Below are 23,677 nucleotides of genomic sequence, written 5' to 3'. Positions count from 1 at the left end.
GTGTGTTCAGTTTCTGCTCTATTTTCATGGGTCATGTTCTTCTGAATTGGCATCTGTAATTCTGCATATTTCTTCCAAAGTAATCTGAACATGTCCTTTAACTAGTTAACATCCATTCATTGTTCAACTACAAACTCTCAGAACTAACTTTTTATCTTCCTTATTTATCCCTTTTACATTTTTTCTTTGGAACAACCTTCCTTCATATATATTTCTTTAAAATGACAGTTTACAGAAATTTAAGTCCAGTGTCAAGTAGCTTATATCTTCAATCCATATAAGTACTATGGTACCATATAATTTAATACCTTTTGCATTTGGGGTCGCCATTAAAAAAAAAAAAAAAAAATCTGTAGTAAAATTTCATCATTCAGGTATGATAACCATATGAAGAGAATGGCCAAAGTATTCCCACATTTTATTACTCTCCAAAGACTATCAAATAATTAAACATCTTGAGTTAACAGAAAGTGTTGCTACTTCCCAAAGATTGATCACCTTAAGCAGAGGATGTTACATATATTATAAGAAACCCTGAATTGAACTTCCAAAAATTCACAAGAAGACTTTCAGATGAGCTAATTTTAATAATAACAACAATAAGAGTAACTTTAATAAGAATTTTAAAAGATTTGGGATACAAAGTTTACTTTTAGAAACTGTGGCAAACACTTGATGAGGATGATTCAGTTAGGGAAGTTGAATTTGCAGAAATGTTTCTCCAGATGTGTTAAAATAATAAATTCACCCAGTGAAATCTTATGGTCTGATGAAGCAGTTATGATGAGTAGACAGTTTATTGATACAGTTGTGTTTGAGTCATCAAGAATGTTGATATGAACAAGGATTAGACTGTCTAGATGTTGTTTATCTTGGAATTGCTCTGAGGAGGGCCTGTTGTACTATCATTCTCAACAGAAATGTTACTTCAGACAAATATCAGTGTTGCAGACTTTTACTTTCCTAAAATCAAAAAAAAAAAAAAGAAGAAGAAAGTTGTTTCTTTTTCATGCAGGGTTGGTACTCCTGCATGTGTTACTTCCTAGGAGTTAAGAATTTACTGACTTTAGGGAAATCAAAAATTGTCAAATAAGTGGATTAGGCATTGTGGACCTATCAAGTGATCACCCATAATACAGTATTAGGGCCATTTGAAAGACTTTGTCTATTCCAGGGTACTTGTATTGTGTGAACTTAAAAAACTAGTGATAGTAGAGCTCACCAAAATTGATTGGGTTATGTACCAAAAGTTTGCAAAAAATTACAAAAAAAAACTGTTTTCATGCACTGAGATTAAAGGACACCATTTTGAAGTTTAGCATACTGTTATATATGGTCATAAAAGTTTGAATTCATTAAATAATAGAAGTTTAGTTTCCTTTATTTTTGTTTTCTGACTTTTAGCACAACTTCTACAATTGATTTAAAAAAAAAAAAAATGATGACTATCCTGAGAGCTTTGAGAACAACTGATATTTAAGACATTTGTAGGAACATCACATTAAAAAAAAAAATTAAGTGAGCAGGTGGTTGCCTGCAGATTGTCATGTATAACATATGTTAAATATGATTTAGTATTTCAAAATAAATCATTTATTCAAGTGGCTGAACCTTGTTTCAGCCACTTGAATAAATGGCTTGTAGTTGATAACTGATAATAGTAATAATAAACGCATGGATGTACAAATTGATAAATTTATCATTTATTAAATGATATTCTATTTGCATGGCTATTTCAGGGTTTCAGAGCTCAAGCTTTAGCAGTATCTACTGACCCAGAACACAGATTTGAACTTGCCCTGCAAATAGGAGATGTTAAAATTGCATATCAGTTAGCACAAGAATCTCAGGTAAGATAATAAAAGTAGGCATAATTGTTTTAAGCAATATGTATAGCCGCCAACTCTTAACTCTGTAACAGAGAATTCACTATCATGACATAGCTGATAACACTTTGCCATCATTTTGCAATAACAGTTTTTCTGTCTTTTTATTTTTGCAGAAAAACAGTAAAACTATATTAAAATTAGAATTTTTAAAATTTTCTTCAATTTTTCTTATTTTAATTACAAATGCGTCTATAATAAACACCTGAGAATAGTTTTCCATAATTGTTCAATTAACCATGAAACAAAGTCAACTTTATTCTGCCAATATTTTTTTTTTTTTTTTTTTTTTCAATTACAATACAGCACAGGAAGGTACCCTCTCTTGAAAGCAATAAAGATTAATAAAAGCACTTAGTTTAATAAAAGCTAATATCATTAAAGCTTTATCACTGTTTTTAAATTAGTAAAGGCAGCCTTCTCTGTCAGTCACAATTATAAAAGACCAATGAGAGAAGAGTATAAGGATAACACATCATGAACATCAACAGGTCAGTGGATGACAAACTGATCAGTAGTATGCCACCACAACATTTGTGGCAAACTTTACTGTATATGCATTCTATGTATGTGGTAAAAAGCATTAATGAAATTCTACCAACTTTGTGCTGCCACTGGATTTTGTATTGATATGATCCAATGAAGTGTTACAACTTCTGATATTTAATATACTCATAGTAGAATCTTTATGAATAAAATTGGTAAAATGTGGACTTAGTTTGGCAGCCTGCTGACTTTTTGTTGGAATTACTGTGACCAAAGTGCATTTCCTTATGTCAGTCAAAAGTCTGCTATTTCCAAACAGAATTCATAGATAGCAAGTTGCAACTATGTTTTCAGAAGCATTGTTAAATGTTAACTTTTAATTGAATTTGCACAAAAAAAACTATACCGAGAAGTGTCACGTACTTCTCAGTATCCCCGAAGATAAAGAAATAGATAATTCAATGTATCAGTTCCACCAGTTTCAGTATCAGAACCTATCAAACATTTTATAAAAGAAGAAAATTGATGTATGGTGGTCCTTGGTTAGGTAACTGACAATTGCACTAGGAATCTTGAAATATAACAAATAATCCCAAATCTTGCTTGACATTTTAACAATTCCTCATAACAATGCTGAGTATGAGAGAATATTCAACACAATGAAAAAAAAAAGTAATGAAATTCAGATTTCTTTCTAGTGAAATAGCTATTTATATGGCTATTTTGTGGCTTCAGAGCCCAAGCTTTAGCAGTACCTACTGATCCAGAACACTGATTTGAACTTATAAACAACATTTCTGAAGAGGGCAAAGTCTGCAGTAGCTTCTTTCTTGAAGCAGTCATAATTATTTGATGTTTAACACATTCCGAACAGAAGTCATATTTCTCAGTTCCTTATTTTTTAGCTACTAGATTGTTATCTTTATTTCACTGTAGTTTGTTTTGGTGACTGCAATGAAATTTTGTTGGTTTTAAGTATTGCTCGTGGTGGAGTTATATTCAGTTGTGTTGCACATTTTGATAATCATGGCTTACAGATTACTTGTAAAATGGAAAGCAACAGAAAATGATTACTTTAATTCATCTGCACCAGTGACATAGTCATGTCTTCATTGCATTCACCTACCACTTATCTTTTTGTTGATGAACTGGATATTCACATGTTTTGAGGCATACAGTTTTGAAAAGTTTATTAAGGTAATAATAAGGTTTCTGTTATGTCTTGAGACAACACCCAAATTAATAGACAGAGAAATAAACATAATAATAACACTGCTTTATGGTTTTCGATGTTTGTAAACTAATAGCTGTTTTTAACTCAGTTTTTTACGCCGATTTCAGAAAAGTTATTCTTTTTTTCTACCGTGTACAGTTTTTCACAAATCACTTAAGTTGTATTATGGAATGTATTAAGTTAGGAGTAAGTGCTGGGAATTTATAAACAATCTTCACATGTTGGCAACACTGCCTTCAGTCATTTGTTTCTTGATCTTGAGAGCTCCATACAGCAGTGTTTATCAATGTGAGCTCAGTTTATTTTTGAGGTTATGTCATACTTGTGCATACTTGAGTAAAATGTCTTCACACAATCTGAACTTTGTTATATTTGTGGAAGTTATGTAGTTCTCAAGCAATTGAGAACTACACAACTTCCACAAATATAACAAAATTGTGTCTGAAGATTGAGTCCTCAAGACAAAATATTACAGAACTTGTAAAAAAATGTGTATCATGTTTATTTTGAAACCACTGGCCAAGATAAAAAAAAAAATGGGCTCCGCATAAAATTTGCCTAACCTGTGTTGAAGTATTGAGATTGTGGAAAAATTGTCAAAAGAAGACTATGCGATTTGCAATTCCCATGATTTGGCAGGGGCCTGCAAACCATTCTGATGACTGTTACTTTTGCTTAGTTAATGTAGAGGGATACAATGCAGAGAGTAAGAAGGGCATTGTGCATCCTAATATTCCATCTGCCATTAGACCAATCCCACATGGAGATAACTTGCCGATTCCATGCCTTCCACTTATATTGAAGAATGTAGCAGCTGAAAGTGAAACTTCTGAAGATGAAACTGGAAGTCTACATGCCTGAAGGCATTGAGTCTAGCCACAACTGTTTTCACAACTTGAACTTGGTGATTGGTAAGTGATTTAAATTTACCAAAGGAATCTGCAGAACTCCTTGGTTCTAGACTTAAGTTAAAAAAATCTAGCATGTGGGACATTTTTCTCATGCTACAGACAGACAGAGTATGAGAACTAGTTTCTGCTTTTCTGAGGACAATTCTATGGTTTTTTGCAATAAGTGACTTAATGAACTATTTAGAAATTATTTATAATCCTACACAGTGGAAACTTTTTGACTCATCAAAGAGGAGTCTCAAAGATGTGTTGCTCTACAATAGAAATAAATAAATAAATAAATGTAGTGTGGGTTGTATTGGCCTGTTGTTCCTATGGCATTTAGCCCAGGGCCTCTAATGGTATATGTTACTTGGACAGCAATCTGGCTACACAAAAATACCTTGCTCGTTGTGTGAGTGGAACAGTCAGGTAAGGAGTAAGCACTGGGATGTCAAGGTCTGGCTGAAGAGGGACAATTTGTTTTCTGGATCAAAGAACATAGTTCATGAACTAGTAGACCCCAAAACTGTCCTTCCACATCAGGCTGGGTTTGATGAAACAGTTTGTGAAAGCTTTACCTCAGACAGGTTCCTGCTTCAAGTGCCTTTGTTACTAAATTCCCATCGATCACCCAAGATAAGCTAAAACAGGGTATTTTTGAGGGAACTATGAATAAAAGAAGAAAAAAGGCATGGGTTAGCTTCAGGTCCTGTTGTTGAGAACTTCTTATGGAATAACAAGAAAATATGTTGGAAAACTTCAAGAAGCTGGGCTGCAACATGAGTGTCAAAGTACATTTTTTATATTCCCACATAGACTACTTCCCAGCAAATCTAGGCAGTGTTAGTGAAGAACAGGGTGAGAGGCTTCACCAGGATGTTAAAGACATGGAGATGAGGTACCAAGGGAGTTGGAATGTCAACACAATGATGGCTGACTATTGCTGGATGTTGAAGGACTGTAAAGGAGAAGGATCTGCAAGAAACTCAAAGAAACAAAAATTTTATCCATTTTAGATCAGTTTTTTTTTTTTTTTAAATGAGGTGTTTAGTGGACTTTTTTTATCACATTTCCCTTTTTTAATAGTGTTTTCAACATGCATTTAAATATAAAAGTAGCATGTGGTTATAATTTCAGTGTACAGATGCTGCCAAAATTAATAAAAATTTTTGAAAAATGAAATTTTCATTCATGATTTTTGAAGAAACCAACCAGACATGATGAAAATAAACAGAAGTATTTTTGAAATTAGCATTAGAAAATGATTCAGAAACACTTTCTGAGAAAACTGAATTTTTTTCCAGATGAAGAGTAGTGTAATCAAATAAAAAAAAAATGTCAATAATAATAGAAAAGACAAAAAAACACGTTTTGTACAATTTTAAACATAACTCAAAGAATATCTAATTTCTATAGCAGCTGCTTCAGCCAGTGGGAGAGCAATGTATTTTTAAGTTATGCTTGTAGCCAAAACTAGCACATTGAAGCAGAAGGCAAAAAATAGTAAATACTTGTGCAGGACCCAACAGGTCCTTTGCATATATAATTCAAAGTAAGCAATTTTTCACTTCCAAAAGCGCTCAAATAAAAGTTTGTTTTTAATTAGGAAGATACCTGAAGTTTCAGCCATTAGTATTGAATAAATAAATAATGCCCAATAATTATTTTGGAAAGGATCCTCTGAGGTCCTGCCCAGCTAATATCTTGGTACAATCTTCCAGAACTTTTCCTTTATAAAATGACCTCTTGATTAACAGATTTACCAAGGTTCTCAATTCTTTTACACATTTCTTGTGCACCTGGTGCATCTCACCTTTTTTGGCTAGGGGCCAAAAAGAAATAAAATGCTGAAACTCAAGGGCTGCATGCATTCTCAAGGGTCATGGGCCATAAAAACAGTTGATGTTGACTAATTTTTTATTTAAAAAAAATTTAGTTTTTGTTGATCAGTATTTATATTTACAGTTTAATTTTTTTCATTAGTTATTAGTTATTAATTAAATACAAAAGTCCAGCACTATTATTGAATAACATTTTTATTCTTATTCCATGCTTGTAATAATGTATATATTTTAAAAAGTTGGCGTGATACTGTATTTTGTGACAAGTTAGTTTTAAGATTGGGAAAAGCTGGAGGATGTAACTCTGCTATGTAAAAGCTTCCTACATGGTTTCAGAGGCATTTTCTGACTATCATTAATATCTCATTTGTCTTTGAATGTTGCAATTTCTTTCTTTCTCTCTCTCTCTCTCTCTCTCTCTCTCTCTCTCTCTCTCTCTCTGAAAACAGCCTGAACTTATTGATTTTTAAGGTTTTATACAGGCAGCAGGATGACAAATGCTTGTTGTCAATCTCCTGTTTAGGAATATAATATATCAATGATAGGAGTATTTATAAAAATTTTATATATAATATAATATAACCCAGATCAGATTAATGCCATCTGTAATCGATTGTACATTACATCCGCCGGTATACTATTTGTTATAGCCTAAGTAAAATAAGTACATACTATTTAATAGGTCAATAAGGTAGTTATTCTAGTAAAGGCCAAAAATGTAAAAAACAATCTACTATATGAATACAAAAATATGTATATCAACATGCAGACCACAATAGACCTGTAGAACAAAACCACTTGAGGAACTATATAATCGCCTATGCTGGTTCCCATAGCCAAACCCTGGAAAGAATTCTAATTAGCAATACAATATAAAGATAAAAAATTGTTAATTATAGGTATATAGATACATTGAAAGGGACTTTTTCAAGGGCTAACCCTCTCAATATATCCCACCAATAATTAACAGAGCTATCTGTTTCTGTTGTCATCTGCCTGTTTAACAAGGTCCAATATATTAATAAAATAGTATGTTATAATTTAGTAGTTAACAGGCAAGATGACATTTAGCCCGACAGATAACTTAAACACATATATATAGAGAAATATCTGGAAAAATGAAAGTGGGAAAGAAATCCATCCATAATTTTCATATTCGTATGTGGTATAATTTTTTATATATTGGTACCAAAAGAAGTTATAGCTAACACAAGGAGAAAGGAAATAGGGTAACATATAGTAATAGTACCTCAATCTCCCTCGATTTGCTCTAATAGATCATGAGGTTGAGGTATGACAAATAGGATTAGATAGTCAATAGTAAAAAGTAAAGAAAAAGCGTTAATATAATTGTATGTAGGATAATACCGGGAGCATAACTTCCCGTCCCTTATAGTAAGGGACGAGAAGTTATATATATATATATATATATATAGAGAGAGAGAGAGAGGCATAAGTTTTGCATGGGGATGCAAGAGTGTGGTTCCCATAATTCATTTCAAAAATGATGGGAACTCAATTTTACATAAGAAATGAGTTGAACAGATCTATAACCAGGTAAGTTACTAAATCACTTGCACAGAATGGAAAGGTATATCCTCTTGTTAGAAGCAGCCATGACTGTGTCATAAAATGATAGTTATGTGATAAATTCATACCAAATTTAGATAAGTATTGATTTCACTTAGCATATTTTTGAATTTCAAAGCATTACACATAAAACTGATGGTCAATATTAATAGTTGACATTGCACATATCACTATAAAAATCAATGAACTGAAACATTCAACTTTGTTTGTAGCTATAATAGCTAATTTCATGAACAGTTTATTTGTTGTAGTAGAAGTGGGGTGATATATATATATTTTTTTAGAACATTCCATTAGTATCAGTATTAACAGTTATGTTGTAGTAAAATGCTGACATTATAAATTGTTAACATTTTCTCTTCAAGATGAAAAGGTTTGGTAAAGGTTAACTGATTCTGTGAATATGTAATTATTACCATTCTGTGAAGAAAGCTAATGTAGTTAAGATGGCAAAATGACATATAATATGTTTTGGTTTTGACTAGGTTTTCTTAATGCTGTAGAACACTTCCCCCCCCTCCTCTATAACATAAAACATTCATAATAATTGTGTTTCCCCTATGTATGTCCAGAGTGAACAGAAGTGGAAACAGCTGGCCGAATTAGCCATGAGTCGCTGTAAGTTTGATTTGGCACAAGAATGCCTGCATCATGCTCAGGACTATGGAGGACTTTTATTGCTGGCTACTTCATCTGGAAATGGCTCTATGGTTAAAAAGTTGGGACAGAGTGCTGAAGAAAGTGGAAAAAATAATGTTGCCTTTTTATCCTATTTTCTACTGGGCAAGTAAGTTTAAATTTGAAAATATAGCTATTATAATAATGTCATTGTTCTTCTGTTAATTATTTTCTCAAATCCTTAAACTGAATAATATTTGTGATGTAACTGTTCTCTGTCCCTCCCTTAGATCAGATGCATTGTGCCTAATGATCTCACAATTGGATTTCTCTGATTACTGTAGATAAGTACATAGTTTACTTATCACTGATGTGTTCCACACGCTACTCCTGCACAACTTATATGTTGTTGTCTTGGCACACATGTGGCATTGTTGTCTTGGCGGGACCATCCAGGTACAGCATCATATTGGGATGGATTTATTCCACAACAGTATTCAGATAATCTACCAAGAACAGAGGTTCTCCAGAATACAGAGAGAACCCATGTCAGACACCACACCACACTACAAAAACAGTCCCTGTACAAGAATATTACCATCAGCCTGCACAGAGGGCAAGATGCATTCAGTATCTTTTGTTTTGTTTCATGCAGCTTCTTCCACATTGCTATGCACCCTTTAGTGCTAAATAATGGGAACTGTGATTTCTCTAACTACGTTACATGCTTCCAATGCTCAGTCCACCATTACAACTGTTCCCAATGTCGCTGCAAACAGATTTGCCTGTTCTTAGAGGCTTGTAAATTTTCATACAGCCAAATAGACCTGTTGTCCTAAACTTGGTGTTCTCTGCTAATGGAAGTGGGTTCCCATTGTCTGGTGTTGAAGTTTTGCTAATTGCTTTCAATGTTACCTTCTGATTTTTTGCATATGTTATAAGCCAGATGTCTGTGTTTCTATTATATAGTATCTTCTACCATCCCAACTTTTTTCTCATTGTTGATTTTATCCCACATGAGCCACTGACTGAAGATCTTAAACACTTTCTGCATTAATACCTGGGTGGACTCCACTACTGCCTTTGCTGCACGAACACCTATAATCCTGCTTTTCGTAAATTCAATGGTGTTGCATTACTTTCCCATAGTATATCTTTAAAAACTTCACTGAAGCTCTTATAGGGGTGTTTTCCTGTGTTAGGAGGTGGTTATTTATTATAGCACATTAGCATCTAAAACCATACTGTATATTATTGTTTTTACAAGTGTGTTCATGGGCCAGTCTGCATATTGTTGGCTGAAAAACCTGGAGTAACTTGAGTATAACTCCCCACTCTCTCCACCTGAGATTACCTATCTACAGCCTTGATTGAAGGGGGGGGGGGGTATTAAGAACTTTTCGTTTCTAATGAGATTCAAACCCAGACCTCTACAAAGGAGTGACAAGTGGTAAAATCTGTGTTGTCAGAGGACCTGTCAGGAGGTGAACTTGCGTTGAATAAGAATGTAATTCACTGTTAAATAAAATAAGATTTCTCAGAGTGGAGTTAGTTCCCTGGAATGCATTCTTTCCAACAAAAAAATTCCTAAAAGATCTTTTTAATTGAATATATTCAATTTTTTCAATTGATTCAATTGAATAAATTCAATTCATTTTTTACTGAATATATTCAATTTAAAGTTATCTTTAAACTTAGTTGTCTTGGATAAGGGAAAATCATGAAATATCTACAATATGTGTACCATCGACATCCCTTGTTTTTGAAAATGTGGCCGACAGCACTTCATCAGTGCTGTCTGCTGCTTGCTTCAGTTCTTGAACTGTGGGTTGTTTCTGTAAACATATTCTTGAGAAAAGAGATTGCATAGGTTCACATCTAAAGAGTACTTGAGAACTATACATTCCCAAAACATGCAGAAAATAGATTAGAAAAAAAGCAAGCTGTCATGAAAATGCTTGTTGAGAACATCTAGCACATTTGCTGTATGTGGCAATCCCTTTCTACTTAAAAAAAAAAGAAAGCTCAAGATTACATAGAATATGGTCAGCAGTAAACGTTGTCGAGAAAAATTGGCCAAAGCTATTGCAAGCTGAAACAACACATCACACTGTGCATTTCTGTGGCATGTGCATGCATATTTTTTTGGTTAACAAAGTGGAAAATGGGTTTTGTGTGAAAACCATATGCTTGTTAGAATGGCGGGATTATTCTCCCAAAAATGCTCGTATGAACCACAGAACAAAACAGAAATCTACTCTTTTTCACTAAGAGATTGCTGCGCTTGAATTTTTATATAAATAGTTTTGCACCTTTTCAGCCAGTCTTGTACTTTAATGATGATGATTCTTTCAGTTTGTTGGGGGACATTTTACAGATTTTTCTGGGACTCTGCAACAGTGTATGCATTCAACCGGTGCACTGCTTTTGTCAAGTTATTGCTAGGGGCATCATAGTCTCCCGAGACTTTGAATTTAAAGACTATAAGCACATTGATGTATGTATTATAGTAAATATATACAATTAAAATTGGTACTCTATTGGAAAGATCCTGCATGATTACTACAACCAGCATAACCTTCATCAAAATTTGTAGTTTTGTTTGAAGTAGTTGGAAGCATTTATTTTAAACATGTTTTTGTTTCTATGTACCATTACTGTAGAGCATCAAAAAAAAAAATTTTTTTTTCCTGAAATTGTTCTGTGGAACACAATTTCAAGGAAATTTTTCTTGGACTGATATTTAGCCTACAAAAAAAAGGTATCATAAGGGTTTCTTAAATTTAAAGTGCCTAATATCGTGTAATATTACCCAAATCAACAGGAGAGATTGCTTCTACATGGATGGGATACACTTAAAAAGAAAGGGTGCAAGAGTAGTTGCTGATGCTATCGAGGCAATGTTAGGTGGGTTGGAAAACTGCTAGCTTGGAGTATTCATGGACTAATAGATTTAACAGTAGCTGCAGGCAGAAATGGAAATGATTCCTGCACTGCTTCTATTGGAATGAGCAGCAGACTGGAAAGCAAGGTGCTGGGGATTTCAGGAACTGCTGGGGGGTCATGAAACAAGTAAATACCTGTGTTAGGGTAACTAAGATTAAGAACAGGTGCATGTATACTTGCATTTACACCAATTCTAGGAGTATAGTAAATAAATTTGATGAATTTGAAATGCTGGTCAAGACATCAAAGGCAGATATTCTTGGGATATCAGAGATGTGGTGTCACACAGATATTAGGAATGCAGAATTGGAATTTAGGAAGTATAATGAGTACAGAAAGGATAGACGGGATAGGAATGAAGGAAGGAAGGAAGGAAGGAGGGGTAATGCTGTTAGTTAAGAAACACACAAAATCTAAGGAAGTGCATCTAGTTGACATATATGGACAGTGAAATGTTGAGTCAGTTTGGTGTGACATAAGCAGTGGGAAAGCAAAAATGAGGGTAAGAGTTTGTTATAGGCATAATGACTCTGAGTACTATAAACAGTTATACAGAGAAATAGAGTGGACCAGTAAATCAGAATGTCTTATACCGGGGAATTTTAGCTTCCCAGATATTGACTGGAACTTGTGGGTTGGTCACTCACACACTAGCAAGACTTTTGTGGATTTATTGGATGATTATTTTCTACAGCAGCATGTTAGAGAGGCAACCAGAGGGAGTAACACTCTTGATCTGATTATCAGCAGTGATTATTCATGCATTAAGAATGTACAGATAAAGGAACCACTAGGTGGCAGTGATCACAGTGTACTGATGTGGGATTTACTTAAAGATGTACCCCTGACCAACTGATGATGTTACCAACAGCAAATTCTAAATGGGAAGCATTCAAGGAAGTAATTTTGAAAGTTACTAGGCTTTTTGTTCCATTGCAAGAAATACTGTTCTAGGTTTAGGTCCATATGGATGTCAGTTGAACTAATAATAAGACTTGTAGCAGAAAAGAAAAATGCATGGGATGCACATAAATTATTAGGCGACACAGAAGCCTGTGGTAGATATAAGCTAGTCTGCAATCAAGTCACAAAGGAGGTTAGACAAACAAAGGCAGATTATGAGATCTTTGGCAAAGGATGCAAAGAAAAACAGCAAATATTTCTTTACTTATATATGGGGATGAATCAGATTGGTCCATTTGATATCAATGTTTGACTGTAGATGATCATTCTCAGATAACTGCCAAACTAAATGAGTATTTTGCATCTAAATTCACACATGAGGAGTTATTCAATGAGGGGAATGCCAGAAGTTTATCAAACTCTAATAGGGAGCTAAGTGATTTTGTAATAACTCAGAGCAAAGTGGAGGAGAAATTGTTGAAGTTAAACATAAGGAAGGCACTTGGGGTGGATGGGATCTATCCAGTTATATTAAAGGAGGCAGCAAAGGAAGTAAGCAAACCCTTAGCCATAATTATGGGAGCATCCTTGGATTCAGGGGAAGTCTCCACTGTCTGGAGATGTGCAAATATATCTCCAATTCACAAATTACAGACCTGTTAGTTTGACTTCTATTCCAGGGAAATTAATGGAGGCACTGGTTAAGGAAGCAATGCAAGACTGCTGTTATAGTTCAGACACAGCATGGGTGTGTTAAGGGGAAGTCTTGTCTGACCAATTTGATTGGATACTATGATGTGGTCACAAAGGAGCTGGATACAAAAATTAATTTTGATATTATGTACTTGGATTTCAGGAAAACTTTTGATACTGTTGCACACAGAAGACTACTGCACAAATTGGAGCAGTATGGCATTAAGGGCAAGTTGCTACAATTGATAAAAGAATGGTTGAGTGGGGGAAGACAGAGTGGTAATCAATGGACACAGCTCTTCATGAACTAATGTTATTAGTGGTGTCTCCCGGTGTTCAGTGTTGGGCCCATTGTTGGTTTGTATATTTATCAATGATATTGATGAAGGTATACCAAGCTTAATGTCAAAGTTTGCAGATGATACAAAGGTTGGCAGGTTTGTTAATGACCTTATTCTGCTGCAACAGGATCTGGAAAAGTTGGGTAGATGGGCTGAGGAAGTGGCAATTGAAGTTTAACATAGGCAAATGCAAAGTACTGCATATGGGTAGCAGTAACCCCAGAGTAACATACCAACTGGGTGGTGTTGCACTCAGGGTGGTGCAGAATGAAAGAAACCTGGGGGTAATCATGCAGTCAAATATGAAGTTTTCTGATCAGGGCAGACAGACTGTCAGAGTAGGTAATGGGGTTTTGTCAATGATATACAGGAATTTTGCAAGCAAGGATAAGGAGGTGATTATTTCCTTGTATAAGGCAATTGTCAGGCCACACCTTGAGTACTGCATACAGGTCTGGAAGCCTCAATTTAGGAAGGATGTAGAGTTGCTAAAACGAGTATGGGCAAACAAGACTGGTGAGGGGAACAAAGTGGTGCTCTTACAAAGAAATGCTTCTTACAAAGTTCTGCAAATTGCAGCATCTGGAGACTTTGACACCTGCGAGGTGATCTGGTTGAGGTGTATAAGTTCTTAAATGGATTGAACAGGCTCAATTCTGATAGGATTCTACCTCTTGCTCAGATTAGGAATCTGAGGGGCATAAACTGAAATTGAGAAAAGACAGTTGTAGAATAGATGTGCGGAAATTTGCCTTTAGCCAGCAGGTAATTGATTGCTGGAACAAACTTCCATCTGTTGTTGTTGTGGAAGTCGAAAGCTTAATTAAATTCAAGGGAGAACTAGACAAGCATTTGGAATGAATGGATGGGTGAAATTGGTAGGGTTGTTTTTTTTTGCTGATGCTGTATTATAAGCTTGCTCTCTTGCATTGTATGCCTCTATTAATGCTAGTTAGCAGAAAATGTCAGTTTTCTAGTTAGGAAATCACTTAATGTTCCTGTCCATTGTTCCTCTTGCATTGTATGCCTCTATTAATGCTAGTTAGCAGAAAATGTCAGTTTTCTAGTTAGGAAATCACTTAATGTTCCTGTCCAGACCAATAAACTTTTGACATTATCCTTTCCAGTTGACCTTTAAATATGAGTGGCATAGCACTTTATAATTAACCTACTGTGCCCTAGAAGCCAGAAAGTTTTGTGGAAACAGAAAAACTTGTGAAGCCACAGTAAGCTTTTATGTCATTAATGTTTTTGGTGTGTCATATTTTTTTTTATACAAGAAGTTAGATTTTTGTTTTATATACTTAAAGCTCAATTTAGATTGACTTAAATTATTCTTATTAATTAATTAACTCATGCTATATTTTTGAAGTAACTGCTTTAAATGAAATCTGCAAGAATGTTTTTTTAAACATTTTCTGTCTTATGTAATTTATTATTAAGTTATTAAATATCATTATATCTCCAGGAAGGAGAAAGCATTAGAGGTGCTTATTAAAACTGATCGTTTACCCGAAGCTGCTTTCTTTGCTCGTACATATCTTCCTAGTCAGGTGTCCAGGTAAGAAATATGTTGCATGATATAGAATTATCAAAGTGTTTTGTTCTTAGATTTGGAACTTTGTTTTATGAGATTAAAAGGAAAAATAGACACACTGTTTTAGTAATGTGATCCATATACATTTTAATTCTTTAGCATACATAAGGAGAGAAATGTGCATCAGTGTTTTTAGTACCTTTAATTTGAAAACATCTTTCTCCACCTTCCAAAAAATTTCGAATTTTTTTTGATTTGTAGATACTTGGTAATAAAATATTGGTAGATACTCAGTAATAAAATATTGATAGATAGTCGGTAATAAAATATTGGTAGATATTCAGCAATAAGTTTACTGTCGGTAATAAAATTTTGTCATCTGCAGTGACAAATCCAATTAAAGGTTGAGTTTCAGAGACTTAACTTTTTATGATTTTATAATATTAAAAAAGCTTCTATCACGAATAATATTTCATCTTTTTACTCCTAGTACAGTTAATTAGGGGAAAAAATTAAAGGATAGTTACCTAATTGTTTCCATCTTATAAGCTTCTTATACTTAATGGGGTATAAATTAAAAAAAGTTTTGGAAATATGATGAAAATTATCTTTGAGTAAATATGGTATTGTTGACCAATAAAAAATATATTTTGAGAAATCTTCATGTGGATGCAGTATGAGCATTTCAGTTGTGTAGAAAAGAAATGTGAACATCTGCTTAGGTTAAGGTTATTTTTTAAAAAAAAAACTATTTATGCTATAAATATATTCTACTTCTGACCAAGAAAAAAAATCAGAAAAAAAAAATTGAATGCCAGGTATTTTATATGCTTCTAAAAGATTAGGCAAAAATCGGTCTCAAATTGTGTGTGGAAGTTTAACCCTTTTTGGTCTAATATCAGTCACTGCACCATCATAAAATTCCACTTCCAGTCTTGATGTTGCAGCCACCATGCACACTGGCATTTCTGATGGCCGACCGGGCTAGCCGGGTGGGTAAAGTGCCTGCCTGGCAACCCAAAGGTCGCGGGTTCGAATCCCGCCTCGTGCTTGGATCAAAGTACTGCAAAAACCTTGGGAGGTGCATTATGGCCACAGAAGCCGATGCGCCAACAACTACCAAAAAAAAAAAAGCATTTCTGATTACAGAATTTTTTTGCTGTGCTGGAACAATTATGGTATTACCATTTATTTACTCCATTGTCCTCTTTCAGTCGGATATTGTGGTGCTATGAATGTGAGAATTTCAGATTATGAAATTGGTTTTCCCACTGTGCTGGCTCAATTACTGCCATCCATTTATAATTATATAAACAATTGGAAAGACTAAGTCTACATTTGTATTCAATTGTTAATGGCATGTGCTTGTGTGCATATGTCCTGCAGTGTAAAAACCACTAAGTAACTTAGACTCTGTGTTAGAGCAAAGTATTAAGACATGCTGTTAAGATTTCATGAAGCCTTTCTGATGGAGAAATTGTTAGACCTTTCTGAAGAAACTGAGGGGAAAGAAAAGGAAACTTACAAATAAGATAGTTTACAACTGTTTCATATGGGGGATGACTTCGTTTTAGTTTCTAAATGAATTAACGGTGTTTTTTTTTTTTTTATGTTATTATCAACATGGAACTAAATGGGGGAAAAAAAAAAAAAAAACTGATATGAATAGCAGTCTGAAAAATAGACAGAATTCAACTTTCAAGATTGTATTTAGCAGGAAGAGATTTCTTAGATATTTTGGATGTTGCATCTCTGTCCATCCACAACAGAATTCAGAGTAGATAGGTGCTCTAATGTAAAAAAAAATAATAATGTTGATTATCTGGATGGAAAGTTTTGGGAATATTTTCTTCCATGAAGAAATATTGCATTAGAGCTTTTAAAATGTTTAGCCATGCTGTTTAGTTGATGTAAACCCAAAAATAAATAATTTTTGCACATAACATTTCAATTATTTATTTGCTGGATTGCAAAGGGTTACAGTTTTTTTAATTGATGATGCACACGTTTTATTTGTGGAATATCTACAGAATTGAGCACTTAACTGCTACAGTGTTAAACTACTTATTAATAGAACTCATATGTGAATACACTTATCAATGGGCTTTCTTAAAAATATTGTTTATTTTAAAACAAGTACAACCTTAGCTCATTATTTGAAAATTTTAAATTTAAAATAGGATTTCAAAATAAATAAAATTTTAATATTTTTTATAAGCTAGATTCCTGTTTACATCAGAAGTTAAATGAATAAATATGAAATGCAGGAAAAATAAATATTTGAAATTAATGAGAAAATAATAAATACATAAGTGGTAAACTTTGTTTGTTCACTATATAATCATATACCCAATTTGCTAATTCATAAAAAATGTAGATATTTTGTAACTGTTGTGCAGTAATAAGATTAAAAACACTTTTGTAAATTCATTAGTTTTTTGTTTTGTTTTTTGTTATTCAGACCTTTTTTGTCATATTTGTACTGAAATTTTTGAATTTGATGTTATAAATTAGACTGTATATATTAATTTTACAGTTCATAACTTTAAATTCTGAAAGTGTGATCTTAATCTTTTTTTCATCTGTATACCTATATTTTAAGGAATCATAATGGGTTGTCATAAAAATATTAATATACTGTGTAATTCCCGAAGGTGTAGCTGAAATTGAGTAAGCTCTACCTATCAAAACAAAGAAATTTAACATAAACATAAACATAGATCCAGAAATGCATCATTGTCAAGTTAAAACCCTGTTACTTGCTCCTGATGGTATTGTCAGCATTGCCATTGAGCTGAATTTTATTTCGTCTCATTCTTATGGACATGAGTCATTTATTCAAATCCTGAAGTGACAATGTACATTTAATGTATGGGCAGTGTAATGACACTAAAGTTTGAGGGCTTTAGAAAACACTGAGGTGGGGGAAGAGAGAGCTACCTAAGCATCTGAGTTGTAATGAGTTCTGAACCAGACTGAGGATAATCCCAGACTCAATACAAGGTTAATAGCTGGATCAGGCAACAGTTTGGAGGATTGTTCGTCTACAACAGCTACATTTTTTTTTCATCTACAGCTAGTGTTAGCTGCGAAAGACAGTAGCAACAAAAATGGCAGGAGAAAGCTGGTAACAAATTATTACAGATAAAACTATTGTTTCAACGATGGAAAACCGGTACAAGAACCAACAGACAAGAAGTTATACCGAGCAGATTAAGAATAGGACACACCAATGTTACCTGCTCCGAACTGAATCTCCACTTCAGTACTCTGACTGTCAAATGGTGCAAACAGTCCAACATATCTTACTTGACTGCCCTAACTTTACACGAGCACCTCAGATTACCTTTAAATCCTTAAAAGGAACGAACACATTTTCATTAAGAACAATATTGTCAGATAAATCTAATATATCAGAAATTTTCCAGTTTCTGAAACGCATAAATTACTATAATTTGGTATAAAAATCATCTAACGAAAGACGATGAATAAAATATAAATCATAAGTTTGGTGCACTGTAGCCATAGAAGCTGATGTGCCAGTAAAATATTCAAATCAACCAACAGCTAGTGTGCAGTCCATCTCACCAAACAATTTTCTGACAGAGGTTCATGCAGCAGTGCATTGATCCTCACTTTACCTTGTTAGTTACCTTCTTGGATGAGGCACAATTTACTAGGAATGGTATCAACAATTTTTATAATCAGCTATGGGCAGAGGAAAAATCCTCATAGGATCATTTAACCTCTGCATCAGCAACAGCTTGTCAATGTTTGTATCATTGTTAAATATTTGATTGGATTTTGCATGGCCCATAGATTTGGTGACAACATTTGCAAAGGCTTTTATTTGTAAAATGATCTGCTTGCATTGCTCAAAGATGTACCATTACAAACAAGAGCACACATATGACGTATGCATAATGGCCCTCCCTTACATTTCAGCCATACTGCTCACGATTTGCTGAACACCTGTTATCCTGACAGTTGGATAGGGTTAGCATGGGCTGACTGCATAGCCTCCATGCTTACCAAATTTGAATTCCATGTGTGGGGACAAGAGCACATGATGGTTAATGCATAATTGACCTCCCCAGCTTTTCAACCATACTGCTCATGTGTTCTCAACACTTGTTATCCTAACAGGTGGATAAATCAGGGTAGGTCAACTGTGACCTTCATGCTCACAAATTTTGAATCCCATGGATGCTTACCTTTTGGGCGACACCTAAAAGCTGTAGTCTATTCATTTCTGGTTAGCAACAAAGAGAATCATCATAGCCTGCTGACTGTCACACAATCCACAACATTCCTGATAATTTTGATCATGTTCAGCAGTCATTGCAAAGATGTGTTGATGCCTGTATAGCTGCTCAAGGAAGCTGTTTTGAGCAACTACAGTACTTGAATACCTTCAATATGCCTTTACAGCAGTGCTTTTCAGAATACCCCAAAGAGTATCACTGTAATTAGGCAGGAAAGAATTTTTGGCCTATGTTTGGTTTTTTTTTTTTTTTTTTTTTTTGTTTGTTTTCTTTTTGTTGTTATTTTGGTGAGTGGAAGTTTGACCAAACCTTTCAGGCTTTTTTTTCTCTTCAATGTTAAAAATTATTTTATTATTTTATTTTTTTCTCACCCCAGAGTTGTGAAGTTGTGGAAAACAAACCTAGCCAAAGTGAATGAAAAAGCCTCTCAGGCCCTTGCAGACCCAGAAGATTATGAAAACTTATTTCCTGGTTTACATGATGCAATAAAAACTGAACAATATCTTGATCAAAATGAAGAACGGATAATTCCTGCATCTAACTACCCACATATTCCAGTAAGTGATATAGCCAAGGTGTTTAAATAGCTTCTATAGTTTACACAATATAATAGCGTAGCTTAATTAGTTTATCTTCGTAACTTCTATAGTTTATTTATTTCCTATATATGAAATTGCCATCACTAGTCACTTCAGACTCTCAAAAATTGTAACCATGTAAAGTAATGATGGTGCTGCCCACTATTACTTTTGACATAACTATAAGATGAGCATTGAGACCTCATGACATCAGTATTCATTATAAACCCACTCCAACTAATTAACTTTTTGCTGTCATCTCTTTAGTGTGACCTAAATTCTCCTAAACTGAAGGGTTAGCAACTTATTGCTAACCCTTCAGTTTAGGAGAATCAACTGAAATTGTCATGTCATATTTCTAGCATGTTTCGTTATTCCATAAGTTGATAGACTATTTTTGTCTTGTTAATCACCAATTTACCAACTTTTTTTTTTTTTTATCTGCTGTTTTGTTTTAAGGTTGTTTTTTATTAATCCATGAGGTTTGTTATTGACATTCTTTAGTAACAATAGCTAAGGGTGACACTTTGGAGCCTAAATTGCTAATGGAGCCAATATTCAGATACCCTTATTATGAGTTAGTGTGTAAAAATATGGCAGCAGCCAGTTCTACAACAGCCATATCTTCTGCTTGCACTCTTGTGCTGGTTAGACTACACCAGCACAAGACCCTATATCAAGACTGTTATCAAGTGAATTTATTGTGTACAATATTATAAAATATGCAAGTTAAACTCCCGCATTTGAAAACTGGGACTAACTGTACAGGGTCGAAGATAATCTGATATTCTGTACAGATGGTCCAGCTTTCAAGTCTTTCCTGATCAAGGATTTAGCATGGAAACCAAAAATGTCATCAATCATTCTATTCTGTGTAGTAGTTCCATTGTGTGGGAGTTACTTATCGTAAAATTTTGCACACATTAAAATTCACTTGATAACAACAATTGATATGGTTTAATTAGCGTTATTTCACATTAATTTGTTACAGACATCACTTAAGTTTTTGAAAATAAAATATTTTCACTGAAAAAAATTTCTACTTAATCTTTGAATGCATAATAAATTTAATGACTATAACTAGGAGGTTCTGAAAAGCTTATAACAAAAAACTACACTTTGTCAAATGTACTCTCCCTCCCCCCTCCATCCATTCTTATATGATATCACTTTGGTTGAACTCATTACACATTGAATAAGAGATTTTCTAATCTGGTGGCCCTTGTGCAGACATACACAAATGCCAACTTTGAAATAAAACGAATCAGAGTGAATAATTAGAACAAATGAGATGAGTGATAGTTGAGGCAACCAATAATTGAGATCTCTCAGAAAAAGTAAGTTGAGTTTGGCACATTTTTAAATGGAAATCATTCCATTTCTATTCAAATTTGCTAAGGAATTTGTGAAATGAAATTGGAAGTTTTTGAGAAGGTGTTTTTTTTTGCAGATAAGTTCATTCCATTATTTTGACCATTTGTGATGCATTAAAAAATAGATGAGGGAAAAGTAGGGGGAATATTAATGTGCATAATTTTATGAAAGATACACTCGGTTCCTTGACATTTTATTGGCGATGCTCAGCTGGCAGAGTAGAGACATCAAGTGGTGCACTAAATGATTTGGAAAAAACAATTTAAAGCTGCACCCTTGAAATGTAAAGAATATTGAATTTCACCATGATGCCTGTCATAACCTCAAAAGACAAAATTCATGCTGAATGACAGAAGAGACAGGCAGGGCTTTGCTTTGGAGACCAAATACTGCTTTTGCCACTTCAAGCTTTCATTAAGCAAAATGGATGATGAAAATAATATTGCTTGGTGTCAGAGGGTCAGCATCCCTGTCTGGTGTAAATGCCACACCTTGGTCCCTGCCAAAGTCAGTTCACGTTTGAGTAGTCACCTCCAACATGCTAGGCCTAGTATTTTTATCCCTTGCACACGGGAGGATATAGGGTTGTTTAGGGTTGTGCTTAATTTGTGTTATTCATATCACATTAAAATGGAGAAAATAAAAAAATTGTCAGAACTTGTCTCTTGAATAGTGTTTCCTTTTTTTGTCATGCTTAAAAGTGAGATAATGATATATAGTCAGTCCTCGTATAACACGTGTTTACCCTACAGAATTATAAATAGGGGAACGATGTCGTAAATAACACAACCAAATTTGCTTATGCATGATTTGCCTTTGCATATACAAGAAATTGCAGTCAAACTCTGGAATCACTCCCAGCTGAATGCAACAGAACAGGAATCAAGAGAAGATTCTGAAAATTTGTTTCTTATATATGAGTGAAGATTTCAGTGAAGGGGAAACACATTTCACCACAATAACATAAAAAAACCGCAGAATTCCAGCTATAGGTATTATATCACAAGTAAATAGAGTTTACTACCCGTTTTTAACAGATTCCACTAGCAGGAATGCCCAATAAACTGGAAAGTGCAAATTGTTTTTGTTTTATGGTAGTGACCTCCAGAAATGTGCTTAAGTAAAATGTGAGCTAGTGTGTTTCTGCCTTTACTGCATTGTTTATTCAGTTGCTACACACACTCTGCTTTGTTTATGGGTATCAAGCGTGCCTCACTTTTGTTCTTTTTATACTGTAATTGTGCTTTATCTCCTAAAAATGAGTAAAATCTTGAAAAAAAGTGTGAGAGGAAGCGTCTTGGTGAAGATAGTACAGATTCAGAACGAAAAAGAAAAGCAATATTGATGAGGAAAAATATGAAATTGTGAAACTTTCAGCAAAATGAAAAAACGTGCTATTATGCATGCTACAGGCTTAAATGAGGCAACGCTGAGAGCAATTAGAAAGAATGCACAGAAAATGAAAGCAATTTTCATAGCAGGAACAACTCAGTGTAACAAAAGCCATTGGATCACGACACAAAGAATTCAAAGAGATGGAACCTTTGTCATTTGTTTAGAAAGAAGATCAAACGAAGAAAGTTTTCTTACGATAGAAGCAAAAGCATTAGCAATATTTTATTACAATTATTTATTGTGTTTGGTAATGTTTTAGTTACAAATGTGTGTTCGACCTTGGGTGGTCGGCACCTAACCCTATTTTTTCCATAGGACCTGTTATTTATATTGCACAATTTTGCATTACACGAAGCTTTCTAGGAACACAACTACAGTGTTATACGACGACTGACTGTACATATCTGAACTTGGTCATAAATGTAATTTTATTTAATTATGTAATATTGTTTACATAATTTCTTAATGGAATGTCTTTAATGTTTAACTGCTGATGATAATGTAATGGTATAGAGCCAGAATAAATTTTTTTAATTGTCGTTACTGTCAGCAGGATTGTTTATTTATATGCATATAATCTCTTTTCTATAGCCTAACCATGAGAGAAATTGTTCAGCTGAAATGAAGGAAGCTGAAGCATTGGGAACTTATGTATATATTCCAACTGATGGAGCAACAGGAAGCTCATATTCTCTTTCTGAAGTATGTTATAATGATAATATTGCTATAATACAGTTATACTCCTTTTTATACACTTTCTGTGGGGGTGGACTAGCCCAAAATATTTCTATAATCAGGACACCCCCCCCCCCATTTCCGAGTTATTTTTCATACTTCTTCAATGTTATTTACTAATATTTTGGTACATAACATTGAAAAGTTTTCAGTTTTTTTAGCTTCTCTTCTTTTAACTTCTCTTTTTTGACTGCTCTTTTCTCCAAAGTTGTTCTGTTCTTTTGCTGACTTTCTCTCTTCCTGTATATTAATGACTTTATCCCATTGACTGGAAATCCCATGCATAGTTCTGCTGATGATAAGTACATACAATCCCACTTTCCTGTTTCACAAGCTCTTCTCAGCACAAACGCCTGTTTCTT

General features: G+C 34.0%; 1 protein-coding gene across 1 annotated transcript in view; it reads left to right on the top strand.

The window, feature by feature from the left end:
- beta'COP (coatomer subunit beta') overlaps positions 1–23,677 on the top strand; it is a 229,136-nt gene that overhangs the window by 187,342 nt on the left and 18,117 nt on the right. Inside the window, exons 15-19 of the mRNA XM_090389611.1 lie at positions 1,740–1,850; positions 8,503–8,717; positions 14,900–14,992; positions 19,610–19,790; positions 23,172–23,282. Of these exons, the coding sequence (XP_090245737.1) occupies positions 1,740–1,850; positions 8,503–8,717; positions 14,900–14,992; positions 19,610–19,790; positions 23,172–23,282 (711 nt within the window). The remainder of the gene's footprint in view (positions 1–1,739; positions 1,851–8,502; positions 8,718–14,899; positions 14,993–19,609; positions 19,791–23,171; positions 23,283–23,677) is intronic.

Source organism: Mastigoproctus giganteus, chromosome 2 (genome assembly GCF_048544385.1).
Source record: "Mastigoproctus giganteus isolate SK-2022 chromosome 2, ASM4854438v1, whole genome shotgun sequence".
Classification (NCBI taxonomy): domain Eukaryota; kingdom Metazoa; phylum Arthropoda; class Arachnida; order Uropygi; family Thelyphonidae; genus Mastigoproctus; species Mastigoproctus giganteus.
This window is presented reverse-complemented; position numbering and strand designations above follow the sequence as displayed.